The 21,705-nt window shown below is 40.0% G+C and overlaps 1 protein-coding gene across 2 annotated transcripts in view; it reads right to left on the bottom strand.

Annotated features, from left to right (window-relative positions):
• Positions 1 to 21,705, bottom strand: part of IL17RA (interleukin 17 receptor A) — a 395,542-nt gene that overhangs the window by 62,244 nt on the left and 311,593 nt on the right. For both annotated transcript variants that reach the window (XM_069628649.1, XM_069628650.1), the window contains 2 exons: positions 6,947 to 7,027; positions 4,485 to 4,581 (listed from right to left, as the gene is read on the bottom strand). In XM_069628649.1, coding sequence (XP_069484750.1) covers positions 4,485 to 4,581; positions 6,947 to 7,027 — 178 coding nt within the window. The remainder of the gene's footprint in view (positions 1 to 4,484; positions 4,582 to 6,946; positions 7,028 to 21,705) is intronic.

Raw genomic sequence — 21,705 nt, 5'->3', positions numbered from 1 at the left:
TATGGTAGTTTGGAAAGAATGTTTCTCTCGACTATTCAATGGCAATGGAAAGGCCCACCTTTACATAACTTACTTAAAAAGAGCATATTCTTTATTGCCCATAGCCAAGTCAACAAAGTGCTACTCTGACTTCCTGAAAACCTTGTCTCAATAATACAATAGTGAAGTGTCCTTTCATGTCCAAGTTATGGAGGGCTCCCTTCAAAGGGCAATAGTCATTCTTCAAGAACAAGGTAGGAAACCCATCTGATTGATGTGACACTCTATAAGAATATCTCAATGGGGATTTCAAAATCACTGCTCTATGAAAAACAAAGTATACAGTTATTTGAAGAAGAACACTTCGAGAACATTAAGGGGGTTAGTTTTGTTATCACTGTTATAACGATTCATAAAAAGTAAGCAACCAATATTGTTTTCATGCTTTTGACGAACCCTTCACTTTTCCACGATAAGGAATGATATGGTCTTCTGTGTGCAAGAGTCATGATTGTAGGATTTGCCTAATATGAGACTGCTCAAGCAGCATACTCTTGTACTTCATGCCAGATTTTGAACACCAAACCAGACCAAATGTCTGAGGACAACTCCACAGAACAACTGCCAAAACCTAGTGTCCACAACTACAAGTTACTTCATGACATGGTTTGCCACCAAATTCCTTCTCTTTTACAATGGGCATAGGCTCCGTGTCCTTTTCAGGGAATACGTTTTCAAGGAACCATTGAATTATTTGTCAGATCTCCCAATCGTAACTTGCTGCAATGGCAAATGCCTCAGCATCTCCAAAGGTCAGGGAAGATGAGCTGATAGCTTCCTTACCAAAACATCCATACTGTGCATGCTGCTTATGAATTGACTCAAAACAGTACTGCTGTTTTTACTAACCTTCTGCTTGTGGCCGTCGTTAGAAGTACAATTTGGCTCACCACAAGACACAATGGAGCATCATATGTACTTGTTGCTTTTGACAGTGCTGAAAATGGGCAATGTTTTATTAAACTCCTGCAAACCAATTCCCACACATGTTCTAGAACAGGAAATGCAATGATTGCCTTTTTCTTGCTCCCCTTTATAATTATAGGCAGCCCTAATCAGAAGACCTTTGAGAACACAATATGATTAGCTGGTGAAACCCTTGAAAGGGGATACCTCATACTGCTTTGAAATGACGCACCTGCGTCACACATCTTCCACATCATATTCTCCCTGCTGGTTTAAGCGATAGCAGCCTACTAAGTGGGCCGGAGGATAACTCTGCAGCAATGCATTAGTCTCTGAAGCAAGACAACGCAGAGCAGCTGAGGTTTGAATGGTATCCAGTCATTTTATCAGAAACATTACAGAGTGTTACATAGCAGAGCGGACAGTAACACCGAAAAACACAGCAAACATTAATTAAATAAATAAATAAAGGGTAGTCGGGTAAAGGGTTTAAAATGGGTTGCGATGGTGGTTGGGGTAGCCCCCAAATAATGCCTGCGATTAAGTGTACCACTCTGTAATTGTGGTCTGTAAAATCACATAACTGTTGGGATCCTGTTCCCGCGCTTAGAGACTGGTGTCCAGTATTATGCTGGTTATGAATGATTCATTCATTAATTAGGTGAGGGTGGTGGACAGGGTAAGTCTTTGTGAAGAGGCTGGACATGGTTGTAAAGGCTCCTTCTGTAGTGGATGCAGTACAGACAGTGGGAAAATGAATGTACCTATAGAATTCACAAAATAACCCTCAAACTGTTCATAAAACAGTGTTCAAAGAAAGGGTATTCAAACTTTGGTGAGACTCATCCTGAAAGATTACCACCATCTTTTTAATACATTGGCTGTTGCCCATTCTTGTCTAGTTCTAAATGATCTTACAGGTAGATTGTCCATTCGCAATCATATGAATTTTTACAACAGATCTTACTACAGAATTTTACTACAGAACATTTTGGGTGGACACTGGTGGCTACAAACGACTCACACAGTGTGTGAGGAAAGATTCTGAAGATCCCCTGCAATTGAAATGAAAGACAGCCATTTCCTTTGCTACAGCTCAAAAGCAAGAAATAAAAGTTTAAGTGTGCGCTTTTAATATTGCCATATGTACTGAGGAATCCCGGCCCCACAACGACAAAATGTAAACCATGCAAATAGTTTGAAGAACAAATGCTTTATAACTTAATCATTTGCCTTGATGAATAGAGGGAATGGGGTGGACAGGGAGATGGAAGGGGCTGCAAGTTGGCCTTAGAGAGCATGGATGCCAAGACTTAAGACAAAATAAATCACAACTAGTACGTCATGAGATGCCAGTAGACGTTTCATTTTTGTAACATGCATGGATGGATCTGGATGGTACCATTATCGAACATTTGAGTTGTGTACATTTCTAGGTGGGTCTTTCCTTGCTATCCATGGCCTCTGTCCTGTAGGGATTATTTGTCATTAGCTATAAACATACTAACTAAAATGATCTTATTTCAGGCTGGGCTAAATGTATGGAATAACATTTTGGTTTTAAGTTTCCTACCCTAGTGTAGAATGCATAGTCCATGCTCTGTGTTTCTGTGTTCTCTATGAGGGTAGAGTTTCTTCTATTTTTCCAAGCAATGTTCAGTAGGTAGGGGATTTTAAAGTGTTAGTACCAACCTTGCATAGGGTTTCAGGACTGCATTGTGGGTTACCTGGTGGTGACTAGACCCAGTATCTCATCACCTTGCCGATTGATCCTATATATGCCTTGTTTGCTAAGGTGTCCCATAACCCAAAGTTGGTGCACAATGTCCTGCCTCCCTCTCAGTCATATTACCTCGATATATTCCCACATCCTTATGTTAGAGGTACTCCATTGTTACCTAGTCTAAACATTACTCAAAAGAACAAACTAATATCATGTTCTTAATATTCATAACAGAAGCATGTGGCAGTACCTGTGAAAATCAGCTACTGCCTAGGTCCTGGTCTTTGTTCATGACAGCTGTATACATATTTGAGCGTTTTCATGGATGGTTCTATGCCTGGCATGTTTAGTCTCAATCCTTTGTGCGTTTCTGCAGTATAATGTATAGTGGTGTCGTCCATCTGTGTTCTTGCTGTGGGTCTATGTTCCTTTTTTGAGACTTCTGTATAGTTTGCAATGTGATTTTCTGGGGGCTTGAAGGTTTGTCCAAGAGTTTAATTTCAATGTCTGTGAGAACTTTGGGATGAAATGTATTTAACACACTGCTTGTTTCAGTGTTAACCTTTATTTGCTGGTAAATAGCTTGCCAAGATCAAGTAGTGAAGCCCTTGGAACCGGGCACATGTTTAGAGAAGGACATCAGGTTTGTTCCCAGCAAGACACCATGGGTGGAGACATCGATTGGTGAGTAGCATGTGGGTTATTGGTGGTACTTGGAGACCTCCAATACAAGTGTGCTTATTCGTGGTATCCCTACAAAATATCCCCACCAAAAATATTGCCATACATATGGACGTTTGTCTCGCCATAGGTGATATTATTGGGGAGGATATTTTGTGGGCGCGGGGGTTGTCCCCCACACATTTTAAAATAATGCAGGGGTGTCTCCCGCAGGGTCCATGGGTCAATATTGCCGCAAAAATATGGCGATATTTTTGTATCACAATATTTTTGCGGGGATATTAACACATGTAACCCTTACTAGTCAGGGGCAGGTATCATAGGGGACGTGGTGGGGAGCAAGGAGAAGGAAAGTCCCCAAGAGGTGACTAGTAGCTTAGAAGAGTAACAATGGACTGGCCAGAGGACACAAACTGGTGGGCTTGATGCAAGAAATGAAGAACGGTCTATCGGGGACAACACTGACAGTTTATTTGGAAGGCATTGGAGTAAGGAGCATGACCTCAGGTTAGCAGAGTTAGCAGTGATCATGTGTGGCTAGATGCAAAAGGAAGCAGGAAATGGTGGAGTGCAGCAATAGTGTGTCGGACAATTACGGTTATCTGCAACAATATCAGTGAATCGTCAATGGGGTATATTAATGCAGAAGTTGTCTCAAAATGGCAAGGCCAGTATGTGATATCGATATTTGGTCATTATCACTTTGGAAGAATAATCAGAGCACTGCATGTTCTCATTTTATTATATCAGAGTTCTCTGCTTTGTGAAGCTTGCTCAGAACATCCTGATCCTCCTTCAATGAGCAGCATGAAACAGGCATGGGAGAACACCTCTATAGCAATTCAGAATTTGAATAACTGACTGGAATGTCAGGTTTTGCGGTTTACTTTCTCGCAGTACCAGCCAAAGTAGTATCCCCTGATAAGTAAGGTAAGACTGGGATCGGCCATGCAGAAAATAATCCACAGCAATCTGATTGCTCATTTCTAAGTGAGTAGCTAGGCTCCTATATTGCAAAAGGCAACATGCACAACAGAAATGGAAGAAAAACAAAAAGGTCAGAACTTAGTTTGCTATCCCCACTTCAAACTATCACACATTTGGAATAAAAGCATACTATGGGTCACTAGCTCACCTGGAGTAGTTGTGGAAATAGGTGGCGATGTAGGGCAGATGACTGTTACCCTGTGTCTTATGCAATCATTAGAGCAGCTCGGAAACAAACCCCAAATCTGTTATTTTAAAAGAAGACATAAAAGGAAGTGTGGTTAAAGTCTTGTATTGCAGTACAAAAGATTACAACGGAAGAGTGGAATGTTACAGGATGCAGGTAGAAGACTGGTATCTCTTATGAGCACAAGGGATACGGCTACTTACCAGCTGGGGATACCATATGTAATCAATGTTTTTTTTTCAAAATCGATTGACTGGTAGATGCAGGAGACATTCCTCAGATCTATGTCACCACTGCGGAAAAATACATTCTAATATGAAAATGTCGATTTTTTTTTCATTTCACTGCAAGTATATTGGGGTGGGGAACCCTGGCATCTCCCCCATACTCTGCATACCTATTTTATTACCTTAACCCGCCCACACCATATATACTTGTGGTGAAATGCGGAGCAAAACGTTCAGCATTTTCACATTCTAATGTTTTTTAGGCACAGTGATTTTATGATGAGCATTCCACCCAAGCAGGTCATTTGAAGGGAGGTACCAAGGCATGGTACCAGTGCTTTCCCGTGGTGACGCTTCTGCAAACTCTGGCAGTGCCTCAGTGACCCTTATTTCAGGGAATGCAAACGGGGCTCTGATGAAAATTCTATTCACTTTTTTAAGTTCCTACTAGTTTTTCCCCTTTCAAAGCCCCTTAAATAGCCTCATATTGGCTGCTATAGGACTGATGGATGGAGACCAATGTTAACTTTTATTTCTACCAGTAGCACGTCAGCAGGAACATACGGAGGTGCTGCATGTGGGAAGAGGCGTGCCGGAAAATAAAAAAGAGGAACTGCAGACCCACTGCTCCTGAAGCAGAAACACTGCATGTTGGTTTAGGGAGCCTTGGAGGCTTGGCATAAGTGCCAGCAGGGGCCAAGCAGGCAGAAATAAGGGAAAGGGGTGCTAGGGCTTGGCATATGATAGTTAAAACTGGGCCACAGGAGGCTGCACATTACAGAAGGTGACTCTACTGTACAAAAAAGGTAGGGACTAATGTTGGATGATATTACTGAGACATTTGAGGCAGCATTTGGCAAAATGATGACAGTAATTGGAGCTTTGAGACTGTACTGGAAATATGCAGACTATGCCCTGCAGATCGAGTTCGAGTGGAAGGCATTACTGCAACTTTTAAGGCTGATTTTATCTTACGACAGCACCAAATGGATTCGGAAGTTTTCACCTTGCATATTGTGACTATCCCAAGCATATGATGCATCTACCTGGAGAATAGCTCTGGGGCAACGCGTTTGTCTTGGAAGCAAGACAACGCATAGCGACACAGGTTCTAATCCGGTCTCGCGCTTAGAAACTGGTCTCTGGTATTAAGCGTGTTATAAAAGAACAATTATTATTATGATTATTAACTGGCATTGAATTGTGTTTCTGGAGCATTTGAGGCTGCACTTAGAATTTGAAGGCAGCAAATGATAATGCATGGCTGTACCATGCATATCATGACTGTAACAGGTATATGATCCATAAAGTGGCGATACAGTGGCATTTTAGCCTGCACTTGTATTTGATGACTGCACACAGATAGGTCAGGCTGTACCTGGCATTTGAGTTTGTAGCAGCCATTAGTGGTATGCCCCATGCATGGAAGGCTACAACTGGCATATTATGGCAACACCCTGGACAAGTTTGTTTTTTAGCATCCATACAGGAAATGTGAGGCTAAAATTGGCATACAATGGCAGCAACTGGTCATGTGGGGTTGTACTAGCATATGAAGGAAGTTTCCCTAGTCTATGGTGGTTTTTCTAGGTATACCCCCGTGATATCCCAAACCCACTCATATCAAGGCAGCATTCTCCTAAAAAGTTGGTTAACTTAGATAGTCTTTTGTCTGTTTTAGTAACATTTATTTTAGTCAACACATTTTTTGCATCCACAATTTCACTGAAAACCTATGACATCAGGGGACAAAAGTCATGTGACAGCAATTCCTGTAGTGCAATCTGGCTTGTGATGTCACTTCCTCTACCGCTAGCATTTTTGTGAATTGAAATCCCTCCCTCCGCCTCCTTGGGTCTTCATATGAGGTACACTTATTTAAATGAGGTTTTATTTTAAGCAAGAATGAACAACCCAATTATCTGCTGTCAAGGGTAAAACACAATGTGTTGCATCAATATAGATTTGATACATTTATGCACCTCAAACACTCTTTGTTGTCCTACAACTAAATACAACAGTTAGTAACATTTGGAATGTATATGGTAAAATCTCAGAGTGAGTCGCACACTATAGAGGCTACTCTTAAGGAGTGCTACATCCAGTCTAGTTCAGGCATGCATGTATGCATCCTCAACAACTGAAAAGAAAACACATTAAATACCCACTACCTCAATTTCAAACCATGCTGCTTACCTCCACTTGATGCTGGCAAAATATTTTGCATGGGTCACAAATGAAAAAGGAGACGTTAACACGTTGCTGCGGCTCAACTTGCTAGAAAAACAACATTGAGATATTGACATACTGAGCTTTACTCTGATGCTGAACAGTCTAATTTTTCAATATCTTCATTATCTTCAAACAGAAGATTACATTTTTGTCTTTTATGTTTAAATAAACCTTTTAACACTATTACAGATAATCAATACAATTTCATAAAATGCACACATTTAAACCCATACTTCATACAAAATCTCCTATTACTTCAACTCTTCTAGCTTTAAACACTGCAGACTAATGAAATCTTTCATAGCGAATTAAAATCTACAATATTATAAAAAGGTGACAACATCTTTAAAGTACCTCATAAATCATACTTTCTCCAAATATTTCTCAATTTCCAACCAAATATGATACAAAGTATAATTCAAGGTTGTGTTGTTTCCCCGAGTATAAAAGACTCCATGATTGATCTGAATAGAAGGTTCTCCAGTTTATAGCGCAAGTTATGGTAACCTTTGATATGTAGATCATATAATTTGCAACAGTCTTAAAAAGGTGTCTAGGGATTTCCACCTCTTCATAGCAAATTCGGCATAGACATTCCTGATACAGGATTTTCTTCCACGCACCTAATCTTAACATCGTAAGTAGAGGTTCTAACCATACTTGCATTATGAATCTACTCGCCTTTCCATTATAGAAGTTCCTTAGATAGGTGCAAGGTACATTCACAGGAAAGCTTTGTTTAACAAAGTACAAACTTTCTATGGTTGCCTAGGATTAACATTATTTCTGTCCCAAATTTTCACCAATTTCATTTATCTGTTTTTCCACTAATGCAATGTTCATATCGTTTTCCAAAACAAAACCAATTTCATCAAACAATAAACATCCTTTTTCCATTCTTCCAAAACATTAGGAGAATATTGTTTCAGAAGATCAACTAAATTTGACCATTTACAAAAGGGTGTCCTAATAGACATATTTTTCGTGCACAGAATGTGTATTCATTTGATCAGAGTTAACAGTGAATGTTTGTATAATTCCCAACTCAGAAACACAAAAAAGCATCATCTATTCAGCTTTTGTAAAATCAAATGTTGAGGGGGTTTCTTATTTGCCCACCTTCTTCGTTCTCTTTATTCAATATTATTTCTCAAATCCGAGAGTCATAACATGTAGTGACAAAAAGACAAAAAACACACATGTTGAAGGATGCAATAAAAGACTCTCTTGCTTCTATATCTAATGTATATTCAACAGCCCAAAAACAGTGTGTGCAGGAAAACTCCTGAACTATATAAAGCACATATAGCAAATGATTACAACAGACATTCACTTACAAACATTTTCAGTGTGTGCAAAAAATATATAAACAAGACAATAAAACATCAGATATGAACATTAGTAACCCTTCAAATATAATGTGGTCCATGTGTCCATACTGTGGGTAGTAACACTACTTCTACTTGGTTGTATGAATGTAAACTCCTAACATGCTTATTTTAAGAGCAGTTGCAGGTCAGAGTGTCCGATTTCTAATTCACATTTAGTGTGATTATCAACTGACCAATTCAATAAGTCTTAATATAGGGGGTTTATCCATTCTGTTACAATAGTAAAAATACAACTAGATTTGAGAACATAGATTGTGTTTTTTTACTAAGCCAACATTTGAACATAGAAAATAACCATCAAAATCCTTTTTAATGCGCTCAAAGATGTTAGCCCCAATTCACAGATAATAGCTTCTATCGCAGTTGAATTTGATAATCCCGATACCCTTCGCTAGAGTCTCACCGCCAGTTTTCTAACCCATCTAGTTTCCATCTTCGTATAAATCTCCAGGCCATATAAAAGGCTGAGTACCAAACTTGTTTTGTACAATTTCACTAACCCCTCTATTGAGAACCACCTTTATATTTCACAAAATTGCGACAGGCATTCATCTTTTTGTCCACCTTCAGACTATTTTATTCTACATCCTCTGGTCTCATTGTATTAGTGACAATAGTGATATACATACCCAAATAGATATATGAACGGACAACCTCAACCTTCTTTTCTAATATCTTCCACACAAATTTGGTACATTTTTTGATGGTTGATAATGAGGCAATTTTCCATTGAATATTTCTAAAGGGCATTTATACTTTGTTGCAGTCCAATCTGGTTTCTGTCCATTAGTAACATATCATCTGCATAGGCGAGCAACGATATATGTTGGCTCCCAACTCTAAGAGGAAATTTATGACACATACCCAATGTCTTTCCTAAATCTGCAGCATAGAACTTTTCCAGATTAGTAGCTAAAAGACAGCCTTGTTTCAGGAATAATTGATTTTAATTTTTTCACTTAAACCACCCTCGTTATTAAGTCTTAATTGAACCACTGTCTCTGAATACAATTCCTTTATAAAAAAGGAAATACATTTGGATTTAGCGTCCACTCTCTCAACTTGCCCTACAGTATATTAAGGTCAAATGTATCAAAGGGCACTTACAAAACAAATATAGAGCGAACCTTCTTTGTTCTTCAAGTTGGTTCGAATTAAATATAACAGTGTCCACAAATTGTAGTGTGCCAATGCCTTTCCAGAACCCAGATTGTTGATTTGTAAAAAGTTTATTTTTCTTTATCCATACGTTTAGCTCTTGTAAAAGTAATTGTGAAAAAAGTTTTGAAAATACATTGGTCTTTGCTAATAGCTGTAGTTCAATAGGTTTTCTCTTGATCCCTTTTTAAATTTCAGGATTAGTATGGAGGACTTCCAGTTTATAGGGATAATATCAGTTATTTAAATGGTTAAAAACTATTTTTCTAGAACAGCCGCCCAATTTTCAGGATCATTTTTTTATACCAGGTTGGGTATTCCATCTGGGCCAGGGGCCATAGAGGGTTTTATTTTTTCAATCAACCGTTCTAGATCTTATCGCCATAGAGGGTTTTATTTTTTCAATCAACCGTTCTAGATCTTATCTTGAATGCTGTTAAACCCCTGTAAAACATATATAGGGAGATTTTCTGTCTGTGGTGTTTAAAGCATTGCAATCTTTATTATATAGCATTCCAATATGTGCTCTCAAAGCCGTCTCTGATATACAATTAATTTCTATTTTCCCAGTGCTAACTGAGGTATAATGTTTATATAAATTCCAAAATAATAGTGAGTCAGTGTTGTGCAACGTATTGAACACTAAAAAAAACACAGTTTTGTTGAATCTGAACCCTTCTGTCGTTTCCCAACATTTTTGTAACTAGTTTTAAGGTTAGCGATCACTGAGTTTTGTTAAACTAGGACACAACTTTCCACCTTCATCCTTTTTATGTCTTTATTTAACTTACATTTTTTCTCAGCAATCTTTATATCAAACATTTTGTCATTCTGTGTCGCCCTTAGAGAATACCTTTTTTGTTTTTCATCTATATAATGCTTTGCCACCGTTAAAGGGTTCTCAAACTCTGATATTCCAAAGCACCGAACTGTGGAATCATCCCAAAAGGCATTATAGAAATATATATTACATTTCTCTATATTTGATTCTCTCCATCAAATTCTATTGCCTGATCCATTTACTGTGGCATTACCAGTCATTTTTTGTTTTACTTTATTATTTTTAAGTGTACATTTCTTAACCACATAGTCACTCACAGTTGTTGGAATAATCTGGAGATTTCTAATTAGCTCAAACATAGGCTCCGAGTATAAGATATCATCAATCCAAGTAAAATATAATCCATTGGAACAAGTATAAGGAATGTAGCACCAGACATCATCACTCGAATACAATGGCAGCCGGCAATTGGCGTTAATAAAAAACATCCTCAGATCTAATTTTGGGAGTTCATCATCAATGTAGCCAATTATCTTGGCTCCACATTGATTTGTCACTATTGGAAGATCAACAAGCTCTTCCTTTGACCTTTTGCCAAATCTCTGATCATTTAAGTCCTCCAATATTATAAACCAAGCTTTAGGATTTTTCATCGTCCGAGCATTTAAAATGATCTCTGCCTCCTCAGTGATCTCTCTAGTGAGCCTATTACCAGGGGGATTGTACACATTCAATTCTATTGTGGCAGCCAATATATGAAAACTCTTATGCAATATGATATACTCTGTCAATGAGAAGTCATTTCTTGCACCCAACATCAGGCCTCCAGTGGGTCTTCCACTCAGGTTTCGGTCTGCCATTTTCTGAACTATCTCGTAATCACCAAGCACAAAATCATGTATTACCCAAGTTTTTTTGAAGCGCAAATACATCTGCACCCAATATACATAGCCCTACAGGATTAGTAGTAAAAGAACAAAATCGTCTAGTGTTCCATGTTATAATTGACATCTGATGATCTAATAATTCCTCCAGTCAATAAGATTTGTAATGACCCTTCTGAATCTAATATATATCCATACGAGGTTGATGTATTTGTATTCAATTTTAAAGCAGTAAAAATCTGTTGGACCAAAGTGTCAATTTCAACACCCATAACTTTAGGCTCTATTTTCTTAGATTTATTGATCCGTTTAATGGTTTTGTCTCAAACTCCCCTAATCTTTTGAACTCATAGCCTTTCTCCAGAAAATTACTGGTACAAGATAACAAGAATTCCATGATGATAGTAGTCACTAAATGGATTACAGCCCAATTAGATTCTACAGCCATTTAGGTATCGCAACTAATGGTATGCCACTTGTAGATCTCATTTCCAATTGGGGAAGTTGGTGTAGCAGTTCCGGCACATTCGCTCTGTTTAGAAATGGGTTGTTTGATGTGGCATAACAGTCTGTGATTTTAATCTTTCGTGTTCTGACCTTTGTTTTTAAATATGTTTCTTATATCAACCCCCTTGATTTGGGGTCTATTGGATTTCATCAGTGACGGCTCCATATCTTTATACTCCTCATAATTGATAGAATTTTCTTCATGTACTACATGTTTATGTTGTTCATGATGTACCAGCTTCTCTCGACCCTTCCTCTCTTGATTAATATAGACAGAAAATAAAGGCTTATTTATTAGCCAGGCTTCTAGGGGGACCCTGTTTATTTTGTTTTCCCTTTTATTGGTTTGCTTCTTATTTTGTCCATCCTGTTGGATCAATTTAAACCCCATTTCTGATTCTTGGCATCTCACATTCATAGGAGATATTTCTGCTAGTGATTGTGCAGATTTAGGACACTTTGTACTGGGTTTCGGTTTAAGATGTTTCTTTTTAGCGGAGCCTTTCTTCCCTTTAAATTGCTGGGGTCCCTTGATGATTCTCTTACTCCTAACTTGAGCTGTATCTACATGGGATATCGATATATATCCTTGTACAGCGTTAGGATTGAGTCATTTTCATGAAGTGAAGTTTTACAGTGTTCAACAGAACTACTTCTCGTCTGGCGCTCTTTACTTCGTTCCCCTATATATTTCACACCTTATGCCCCTGCATTATTAATGCAATTTTCATTAGTTAGAACTACGTCAACCAATTTGGTTAGGTCCTCTAAGTATTTGTTGCTCTTTGTACATGGTATTGCAAAGGGTGAATAATGCTTTTAAAATTCTTAAATATTCCAGGTCTTTACATTCTTCCTCATCAGATGATTCTGATAATGAAAATGAGATTTCATGTACTGGAGAAGACGCATAGGCGTTGGCTTCTATTTTTGCCAAGTACAGCGATCTAGCCAAGTAAGTAAGGGGAATTACAGTACCCTCTATTTCAGATGCTGGCTCTTTCTGCTCTATTGTTATCATTCTGGTTGTTTCACTTCATACGCTGAGGAACATATTAAATAGTGAATCATTATCTATAGGTTCTGTGAGAAACCAGGGGGTGTCTCACCCGCTAGTCCCCAGGGATCTCTCCTTCGGGTGGCCAGGGAAGAGCAATCTCCTTTGGATCCAGATCCTGGGAGTGGACCAGTGCGGGAGGATCACCTGGGTGAGGGGTCTTCAGGGAGTGGGGGTGAGACAGCCGATAGTGAGATGTGGTATTACCCCCTCTTTTGTTCATCTACCCCATCCTATTTGGTAGGATTTTCCATAGTTCCAACCCCCGCCCCCTTTTACACAAAAACTGGGCCGAGGAAGAGGGTGACAGAGCAACCAGACTAACTCTCTCACATCGTACTGGACATGTCCCGTTAATTGGATCAGGTAAAGTCAGGCACTTTACACTAACTACATACACCTGATACCAGTTAGGTCTCCTCACACGAATAAAAGGCAACACCTAAAGACAAACTCTGAGCAAGGTGGAACACGAGTACGAGCAGAACTTCCGGGAGGAAGGCACACCTTCTGGAGCACAGCAATGGACCAAGGGACGAGAGCAGGTGGTTGAAAACCCCAAACGTTCCCTACTGGAGGACGTTGCCTCTGACAGACTGAAAGACACGTGGAGAAGGCCCGATCCCACAAGTGAAGATTGACTTGTGTTTCAAGGACGCCAGTGACACTCCCTGGTGAAACGCAGAGTTGGGGAGGCGAGGCCAAGCCTGTGGTACTAACCTTGACTCATGAACTGGAAATAGCAAAACAAGAAAGAGGCGCACAGAGCCGGTGAGTTGGCAAGCGACCTGAGAGACCAATGTGTGTTAAAGCAAATGAAGTAGCAACATTATATCAAAAGTCACGGCTGCACGCGTGTGGTTGAGACGCGAAGAAAGGCAGACCTGTGAATGAACTTTGAAGTAAAAGGCAGCTATGAGATGAGCGATACTAAGTAACAGAGTGGTCTGGTGAAAGAAAGTAGCCCATTTGAAAGTCTCTGTGAAAGGTACATTGTTTAAAGTTATAAAGCGAACGAACAAACAAACTGAGTCGAAGTGGACCTTCGGTGGTCTGAAAGAGCCACGCATATTCGAAAGTCTTTGACATCCTAAAGGGGTCCGAGCTCAATTGAGGGAGACCCAAAGTACAATAAGCTTGGGGAAGGGAGCCCCCGGCAAGTTTGTGTTGAACTGTGACATGAGAGGTATGAGCCCGGCAAAGGTTGGAATTCAATTATGAAAGTCAAGAAAGAGACTTTAACGTGGTGGGCCACAATCCATGGTTTGGAACTGAGTATCAGAAAGCGAGCCAGAGTGTGTCACCCTGCCTACGAGGATAGCCTTACTCCGTGAGGTTTAATGTGGGGAGGAGAGTTGGTTCAACTACCTTTATTCTTTTGAAAACTGATTTTTCCTTTGCATACATTTCTCCTTTTTACACATTTTGTACAAGAGATAGGGCAGGCATTAGGTTTTGTTAGCATAGGCCATTTTGCTTTGACAGACTCCACTAGGATGGTTTTGTTTATCGTTTGATGGTCAAGACTACTCCCATTTAGTTATAGGGCAAATTAGGAGTTTCTCCGACCTCAACATTTTCAATAAAGGTTTTACAAATTGTATCCAGGATGTATATGATTTGGCCATGGCAGAATTATTCGCGGCTGAATTGACTCTGGTCAATTTTGCAGCGAAGACAATTTTGCCAGCCAAATTTGCTAAAACCTTAACCCCCCACAGCCCCCAATACAACCCCAACCCACCCCTACTTACCTTTTTGAAGTCAGTTTTTCCTCTGACCCTGCGGCATCTGTTCCATCCCTCCTACGTGGGTCGAATTAGATGCGTCAGGGTCTGCTTTTCTTCTTTTTCTGACCCCCTTCCCCGCCTCTGAACCATCGCAAGCGGAGGATACCCCTGCTACCCCCAAAGGCCATCACTACCAAACATGGGGACCAGGGGAAACCCCTGCAACCCCTGTTCTCCATGTTTGGTAGTGATTACCCAATTTGATCGTTTCATACTGTCCGAATTTGGCTAGATGTACCATATGATCAATTCGAAACGATCAGATTGGGTAATATCTATATCCATTGTGTCAGTGCCATACTTCTGATACCATGCTTTCCCTACAGTTCGAAATCAGAAGTTTCAATGAGCGCTTGCGTATCAGTCATTGTTATACTTACTGCAGCCATGCTAGTGATTATGGAAAAGTCAGTATGTTTCATTATTGGTTTTAGAAATGCTGTCAATTTTTCTTGTGCCTCTCCTCCTTTTACCCCAAACTGTTTGTATAACACCTACTGCCGTCCCCTTCGTTTGTAATTTGCTTTTGTTAATCTTTTTATTTCCTCACTAACAGGTAAAACACGGTTGCAGGTAGATCTCACTGCAATTTGCAATTGGTATTTTGTTTGGGTGGCGGGCATCACATTTTAAAATATTGTTTTAATTTTTATCATCTCGATATCACCATTAAGATCAAGTATTTTCGAGAAAAAAAAGAAAAGAAAATAAATATCACATTTCACAAGGGTCACAGCAAATTCTAAACAAAATCAGTATAAAAATAAATGTCCTTTTGCTGGTTTCCAAACCACTGCAGCGTTTCCCACCTGGTGCATTGTTGCAATACTGCAAGGTGGTGAGACCACTGGCTTTCTCTCGGTCACAACGGAACACACTGGAACACTTTGAGACACTTCGCAATGCTTTGCGTTTTCACACGTTTTTTAAAGTCCCGTTCCTTAAAGGAACAGTTGCCCAATTCCTCCGTGCTCATAACAGTCCATGCACCATCGGCCAGGTAACAACAATGAGGGAACAAACTGGAACACTTCCAGACATCTCACCATAGACTGTTATTAAACATAAAATTACGGAAATTGTTGTTTATTAAAAGGTGCCTGTACTGTTCATCTATATGGGGTCAAAATAGGGCAAAATTGTGGCCTTTTTTTTTGTTAAAGGGGGGCTTGACTCGGAAAGGCAATTGACATGAAGGAAAACAAAGAAATGAGTCAATAGCTACCCCTGTTCACTGTGCAGAAATAGGTAGGCCAAAGGATAAGTTAGCTAGTTTGTATAAATACTAGCTGTTAATGGTCACAGAATGGAGAATTATTTGAGGAAGAAATATTAATTTATTCATGAGTGTAGACACATCTAAAATGGGTAGGTTCACAAATACACAAATGAAACTTAAAAAACACATGTGAGCCCTGACGGGCAAACAAACAAAATACAAAATGTTTTTACTCCACAGTTAAGTGAGGGTTAGTAGCATATTAAATTTTTGTGCACATTCAAATACTACTTTTGGCATAGTAGTATATTATTGTTGTCGACACATAGTCGTGTTTCTGGTTCGGGACTGAGTCAGCCTTCATTGAGATTTAACTTTAAGCAGATGAAGGGTCCAAACTGTCATCAGGACGTTATTTGATGTTGACCCAAAAGGTGTGGATGCCTAAGAGGACAGATGACAAATTGAAAAAGGCGTGCGTCAGGGAAGGGTGCCCGCACAGTTTCATTAACTGTGAAAAAAGAGCTGCGAGCAAAGGGCCTAACTTGGTCATGTCAGCAGTGAACTTGGGACTAATGAGTGCAGCCTGTTGAACGAGGCGTCCATAGCAGTGTGTACAGGGAAAGGGGACCTATTAGGTTACCTGGATATTATATTTATTCATAAAGAAAAGAGTTGTTTGACAGGATAGAACGTACCTCCGGCAATGAATAAACCAGTTCCAGTTATCGAAACTGGAAGAGGTGAAGAATCGTGGTCAATGGATCTGGATTCCCGAGGTGGAAAATACCATCTGGAGAGAAAGAGATGTACTGCTGAGTGTTGTCTCAAAAGTCCATGAACTATGCTGCTATACGAGTGATCTATGGGGCACCGTGTGATAGACTAGGTGACTGCTAAATAGTGCCTAGAGAGTCAAGTGGCCACGGCTGGGTGGGTGTTGACCCACTATAAGTTGGGTCAACACACACACATACATACATACATACATGCATACACACACACAGGGCCCACATTCTCACCAGATCATGCTACCATAGTATACAAGGGTGTAAACATGTATTGCCTCAATAATTGCAACACCTGATCAGTCAATCCTAAAACCGGGAACCACTTCTAGACAAACCTACCACGAAAGGGAGACTTCCCTTCAACGAGATCTATCTGCACTGGAAATTAGCCTTAGACTAGGAGACATGCTTGCTTACATTTCACAAGCATTTATCAGGTAGCTGACATGTTTAAATACCAGTCCCCAAGCAGTGATAACCATTTCATTTCTACAAGCAGTTAATTTATCAGATATGCATGGAGTAAACGGCTTAGAAAATGTTCACCAACTAGCTCAGTTACATTTTCTTATGCCCAATACAAGCCTGAGAAGGGTTTAGTAAATGCTTAAATAAGGCATTTTGGAAGGAGTTTGTTGGTTTAGCCGGTGCTTAAAGAATACCTTTCATTTGGACTAGAGAGATCCTCGCTCTTAGAATGGAAAGAAAACAGGGTTCCAGCAAATGACCCTTCCAGCAAGGCCCATCACTCCCCCATACAAGAGGAGGTGTCTGAGTGAAGCAAATATGTACATTTTCCATCCCATACATTCTGTAAGCAATCCAACCTATGTGGCAAAGAAGGCAACCTCCATCTTGGTACAACCATTGGTCTACCTGCTTTGAGCAAAGCAGCTACCATTCTTGACAATATACAAGTACCATCATCTTTCGGGGGATCACAAATAGAATCCATAATGGACCAATGGCAAGGAAAACCCTGCTATACCTTTAATCGAACTCCGGAGCTCAAGCAAGTAGATTTGGATTTATGGGCAGCACTATTACATCCATCTATCAATTTGTATAAATCCTTAGTATCCTGGCTCCATTAATCTAAAACTTGAATGTTTTTCAGAAGTGGGTAACAAATGTTCCCAAATAGGTCTTCAGAAGGCCACACCTACTCTAAGAATACAAACACAACCGTTCTCTAGTAAAGGTCCCTCCAGGGGTAACTCACAATCCCTCTACCGTTTCGGTCTTCCTGCTTTCACAAGATTACATTGACCTTTTAGGATTTAGAGCTCTCACACTCACCCTCCTCAAGCTCCTCTACAGTCCATTATATAATTGGTTGGCCTTCTTTGGCTCCTCTTCACCTTTCGCTGCTTCTCCAGGCCTTTCCATGGCATTGATAATGTTATTTCTGAAAGGGCATTGTCCTCCGCTCCCACACTCAATCTGGATTCATGTTAAGCAGATGATGACGTTACCCTCCTGCCTTGGGTCTGCTTCTCACTCCTTTAGGGATGCTGATGGTAAGTCCCAGACTTTTCAGCTCCGTTGGGCTTTCTTCAATACCCTGCAATTCACTTACATAGCCACCTCCTCCAAGACCTTCAGCCAAGGCCAGACAATTATTTTTGCCAAGCCTTGCAGTTTCCATTGCCTTCTTGCAGGCTGCTGCTTTCTTCACCGGCTTCTCTTGTCGTTTTCTCCAGCCTTTTTGGTCGTGCCTCCTGCCAGGCAGTGGTTTTCTCCAACCTCCCTGGCACCTCCTCCCTGCCAGCCAGCAACTTTCTCCAGCATCTGATACTACCTCCTGCTAGACAGTAGTTTTCTCCTCTGATACTACCTCATGCTAGGAACTGGTCTTCTTCAGTTACTCTGGTGCAGAGGTCTCCCCTGCATCAAGGGAGCGCTAAGGCACACATTTCTTTAAAATGTCTCTCCCCTAGCAATCCCCCTTGTATTAAAGAAGCATTCGGAAACACACCTGCTTCCGCCAGCTAAAAGCCAAAGAGTGAACCTTTCTACACCCTCTTTGACCAATCCGTCTATGGAGTCTCTAAGGCTAACTCTGACTGATTCTCATCAATGGTGAATTGTATCCCTATCTGGGGTTCGGTAATTCCCAATTGGTCTTAAGTGTTTTCAATATATTACTAGTTGAGCTCAGGGATCATATTAGGGAGTAATGATAGATGACATTTGGAACCACAAGTTTTCTTAAGTGTTTTATCAGCTAGAGCAGCTTTGTGGCGTTACTGCAGGGTGCAGCATCAGCTGTGGCAGGAACACTGAACCCTCAGCTCAGCAAACTCGCTACTGTTTTTCGTTATAGAGCGCCCATAAACAACCTGCAGCTGATTGTATGTCCCATGCTTCAGTCCAGGGAACATTTTTATACAGAAGTGGTCTGGGTTTGAATGTTCATTCTGGTACAGTGAGTTCTCTGCATAGAAAAGGGCACTGGGATAACTGAGGGTAGGTTACTGTGTCTTCATGGGGACAGCGAGTTAGTGGGATCCCTGCATACACCCCCCGCCCTGACTCCTCCTCCTCCCATTATTTCCCACCTTGATCTCTTCCCTCCTTCCTACTTCCCCTCTTCTTCGCTTTCTTTCTCATCCCTCCTTTCCTCCTCTTGTTACCTCATCTTCTTCCCCCGCTCTGAGCTCCCCTTCTTCATCCTCTTATCTATTCCTCCTTTAGAACTGGTCAATTGATTTTTATACTGTTTTTGATGGTTTGTTTCATGTATTTGTAATTTTATGCTTCTTGTTTACAATGTATTCTTGTTGTTGCATTGTAAAGCACTTTGGCGTAAAGCGCTATATAAACCTAATAAATACAAATACACGTCAAGTAGCGGTGAACCACCCCACTACCTGGTGGCACGGTTCCCACACTGCTTAGGGTGGGGAGTTCTGGGAAAGTCCACTTACAGATTTTTCCTTTCTTTTAGGTTTACTGAGATTGGGGCCTCTTCCATGGTACGGGGTAGGCCTCACTAACATCGTACTGAAATGTTTAGCAAGAATGGGTGCCAGATCTCTGAAGATTTTCTAGCATCCCTCCTGGAGCTTTATCACAGGACATAACCTGGATCATAGTTTTGATCTCCTCTGGTGTTATGAGATTCAACCTCTGGGTTTCATCATGTCCCAGTCACGGTAGGTCCAGCCCTTCCAGCTATTCCTTCACCTCATCTCCAACACCCTCAAATGTATACCAATCCTCATAAAATATCTAAAGTTCTTCACTATAGCCTTCTTATCCTTCACTACACGGTTGTCTGCGTTCCTATTAATATACTGCTGATGGGTCTGCAATCCATAGGCCTCTGTTTCCACTTTTTCATAAACATTTTGCATCAGGAACCATCATTTTCTTTCCAGCTCATAGGCCAGCAGAGGTTGAAGTTCAAACTTTCATTCTTTTAATTAATCCGCCCGCTGTGTCTGGTCAGTCTCTTTCCTTTCTCTAATAGTCCTTAATACTATTATTTGTGCCTTTGTTATTATTAATGCTGTTTCTGAATCTTCCTGTGTATCGCATTTCAAGACCTTGTACTCTAGTAATAATTCTGCAAGGACAGATTTTTATGGGATACAAGGTGCCCTAGTACCTGGTCCGTCTATGGCTAAACCAGATTCAGAGGAGATTTTGACATTAAGAAAGCCAAATCCTCAGGGGCTTCTGGCCCAAATGGCCTCTCTACAAATATTGTGAAACAAGATCCATTAGTTTGGTCAATTATTTTATCCATCCTTTTTTCAATCATTATTGACATGGTAGTGATTCCTGATTCTTGGAGTCTGTTGCATATTGTTCCCATATATAAGAGGCGGGAGGTCAGGCCCGCTGAACTACAGATCAATTGTTCTTCTAGATGTTTAAAGTAAGATCTTTGCAAGTGTTCTGTTAGGACACCTGAAAACAGGGGCAAAGACGACGTGCAGATTAACCTGCTTCCAAACGCAGTCACTCCACTATTATAAGTGGAGCGGTTCTGAGCGAATTGCACAAATCAGCCTGGAGCTCTCAAAATAAAAGAACTTGCGTCACGTCAATAGATTTGTCTGCAGCATTTGAAGGTAGATTGCGCTAGGCTGTGGTGTAAATCATCTAAATGAGGGGTCCCCGAAGGCTTTCTGCGTTTAAATATTTGCTTATACTCCGACACAACAATTTATATTCGATTAAATCAAGCTCGTAACCTCTCACGTAGAATTACAACACAGCAAGGCTCAAGACAAGGCTGTGTGCTAGCTGTCCGTCTATTCAATCTGTGCGTTTCCGACATTGGCGAGACCCTTAACTCAGCTGCACTAATTCCTCCAAAGTTCATTACACTAAAAAACAAACCTCATGGATGTCCTATGCGGATGATTTTTAGCTATTCGATCAAGCAAAGATTGGAATGCGCAGACTATTGCTAGCATTCACCAACTATGCAAAAGAGAACGCCCTAGTGATTAACCCACAAAAAACAAAAATGATGTGCTCTCCCGTGCAAGAAAACACAATCTATGTAAATGGTTGCTTCAGTCAAAAGAATCAGAAGTTATTCTTAGTCTGATATATTTGGGCTTCCATTTTTCCTCAAGACATGAAGCCATATAGATCAACTAATACATTTGATTTAACTGAATTGTGGTAAAGCATGCAGAATCCGACATCAGCAGCCGAAGTGATAGTGGTTGCTGCATTTGTAAAATCATGGGAAATCCCAACATTTAAAGAATCATTTTAAAATGTATGTGTGGGAATTTCTAAAACACACGTTTGGTGCAATTGTTTAAAAAAACCTTATTTTGTTTTTCTTTTAGTTTTCCCTTCTTTGTTATTTGCACAAGTAACATTATGTTATTATTAAGTGATTTTTTCCCTTTTTCAATATATATGTAATTTTCATTATTTATATATAAGTTGTGTGTGTAATGAAGTATTTTTGTTCTTTTTTGTAAATGTTTTGACAAACCAATCACAAATAAAAAAAAATACAATTATTATTAATACTTTATTTCGGCAAAGCCATCAAGGTTTGAAAAACCTGAATTAAAACAACAATAACATATTTAATATGTTAATCAATCATTACATAGATTCTTTAACCATAACGAAGATCATTGATATTAAAATATACATAACTTTAAA

The sequence above is a fragment of the Ambystoma mexicanum genome, chromosome 12, assembly GCF_040938575.1.
Source record: "Ambystoma mexicanum isolate Mex_15411 chromosome 12, UKY_AmexF1_1, whole genome shotgun sequence".
Lineage (NCBI taxonomy): Eukaryota > Metazoa > Chordata > Amphibia > Caudata > Ambystomatidae > Ambystoma > Ambystoma mexicanum.
Note: the sequence above shows the minus strand (reverse complement) of the source record. Positions and strands in the feature narration are given on the sequence as shown.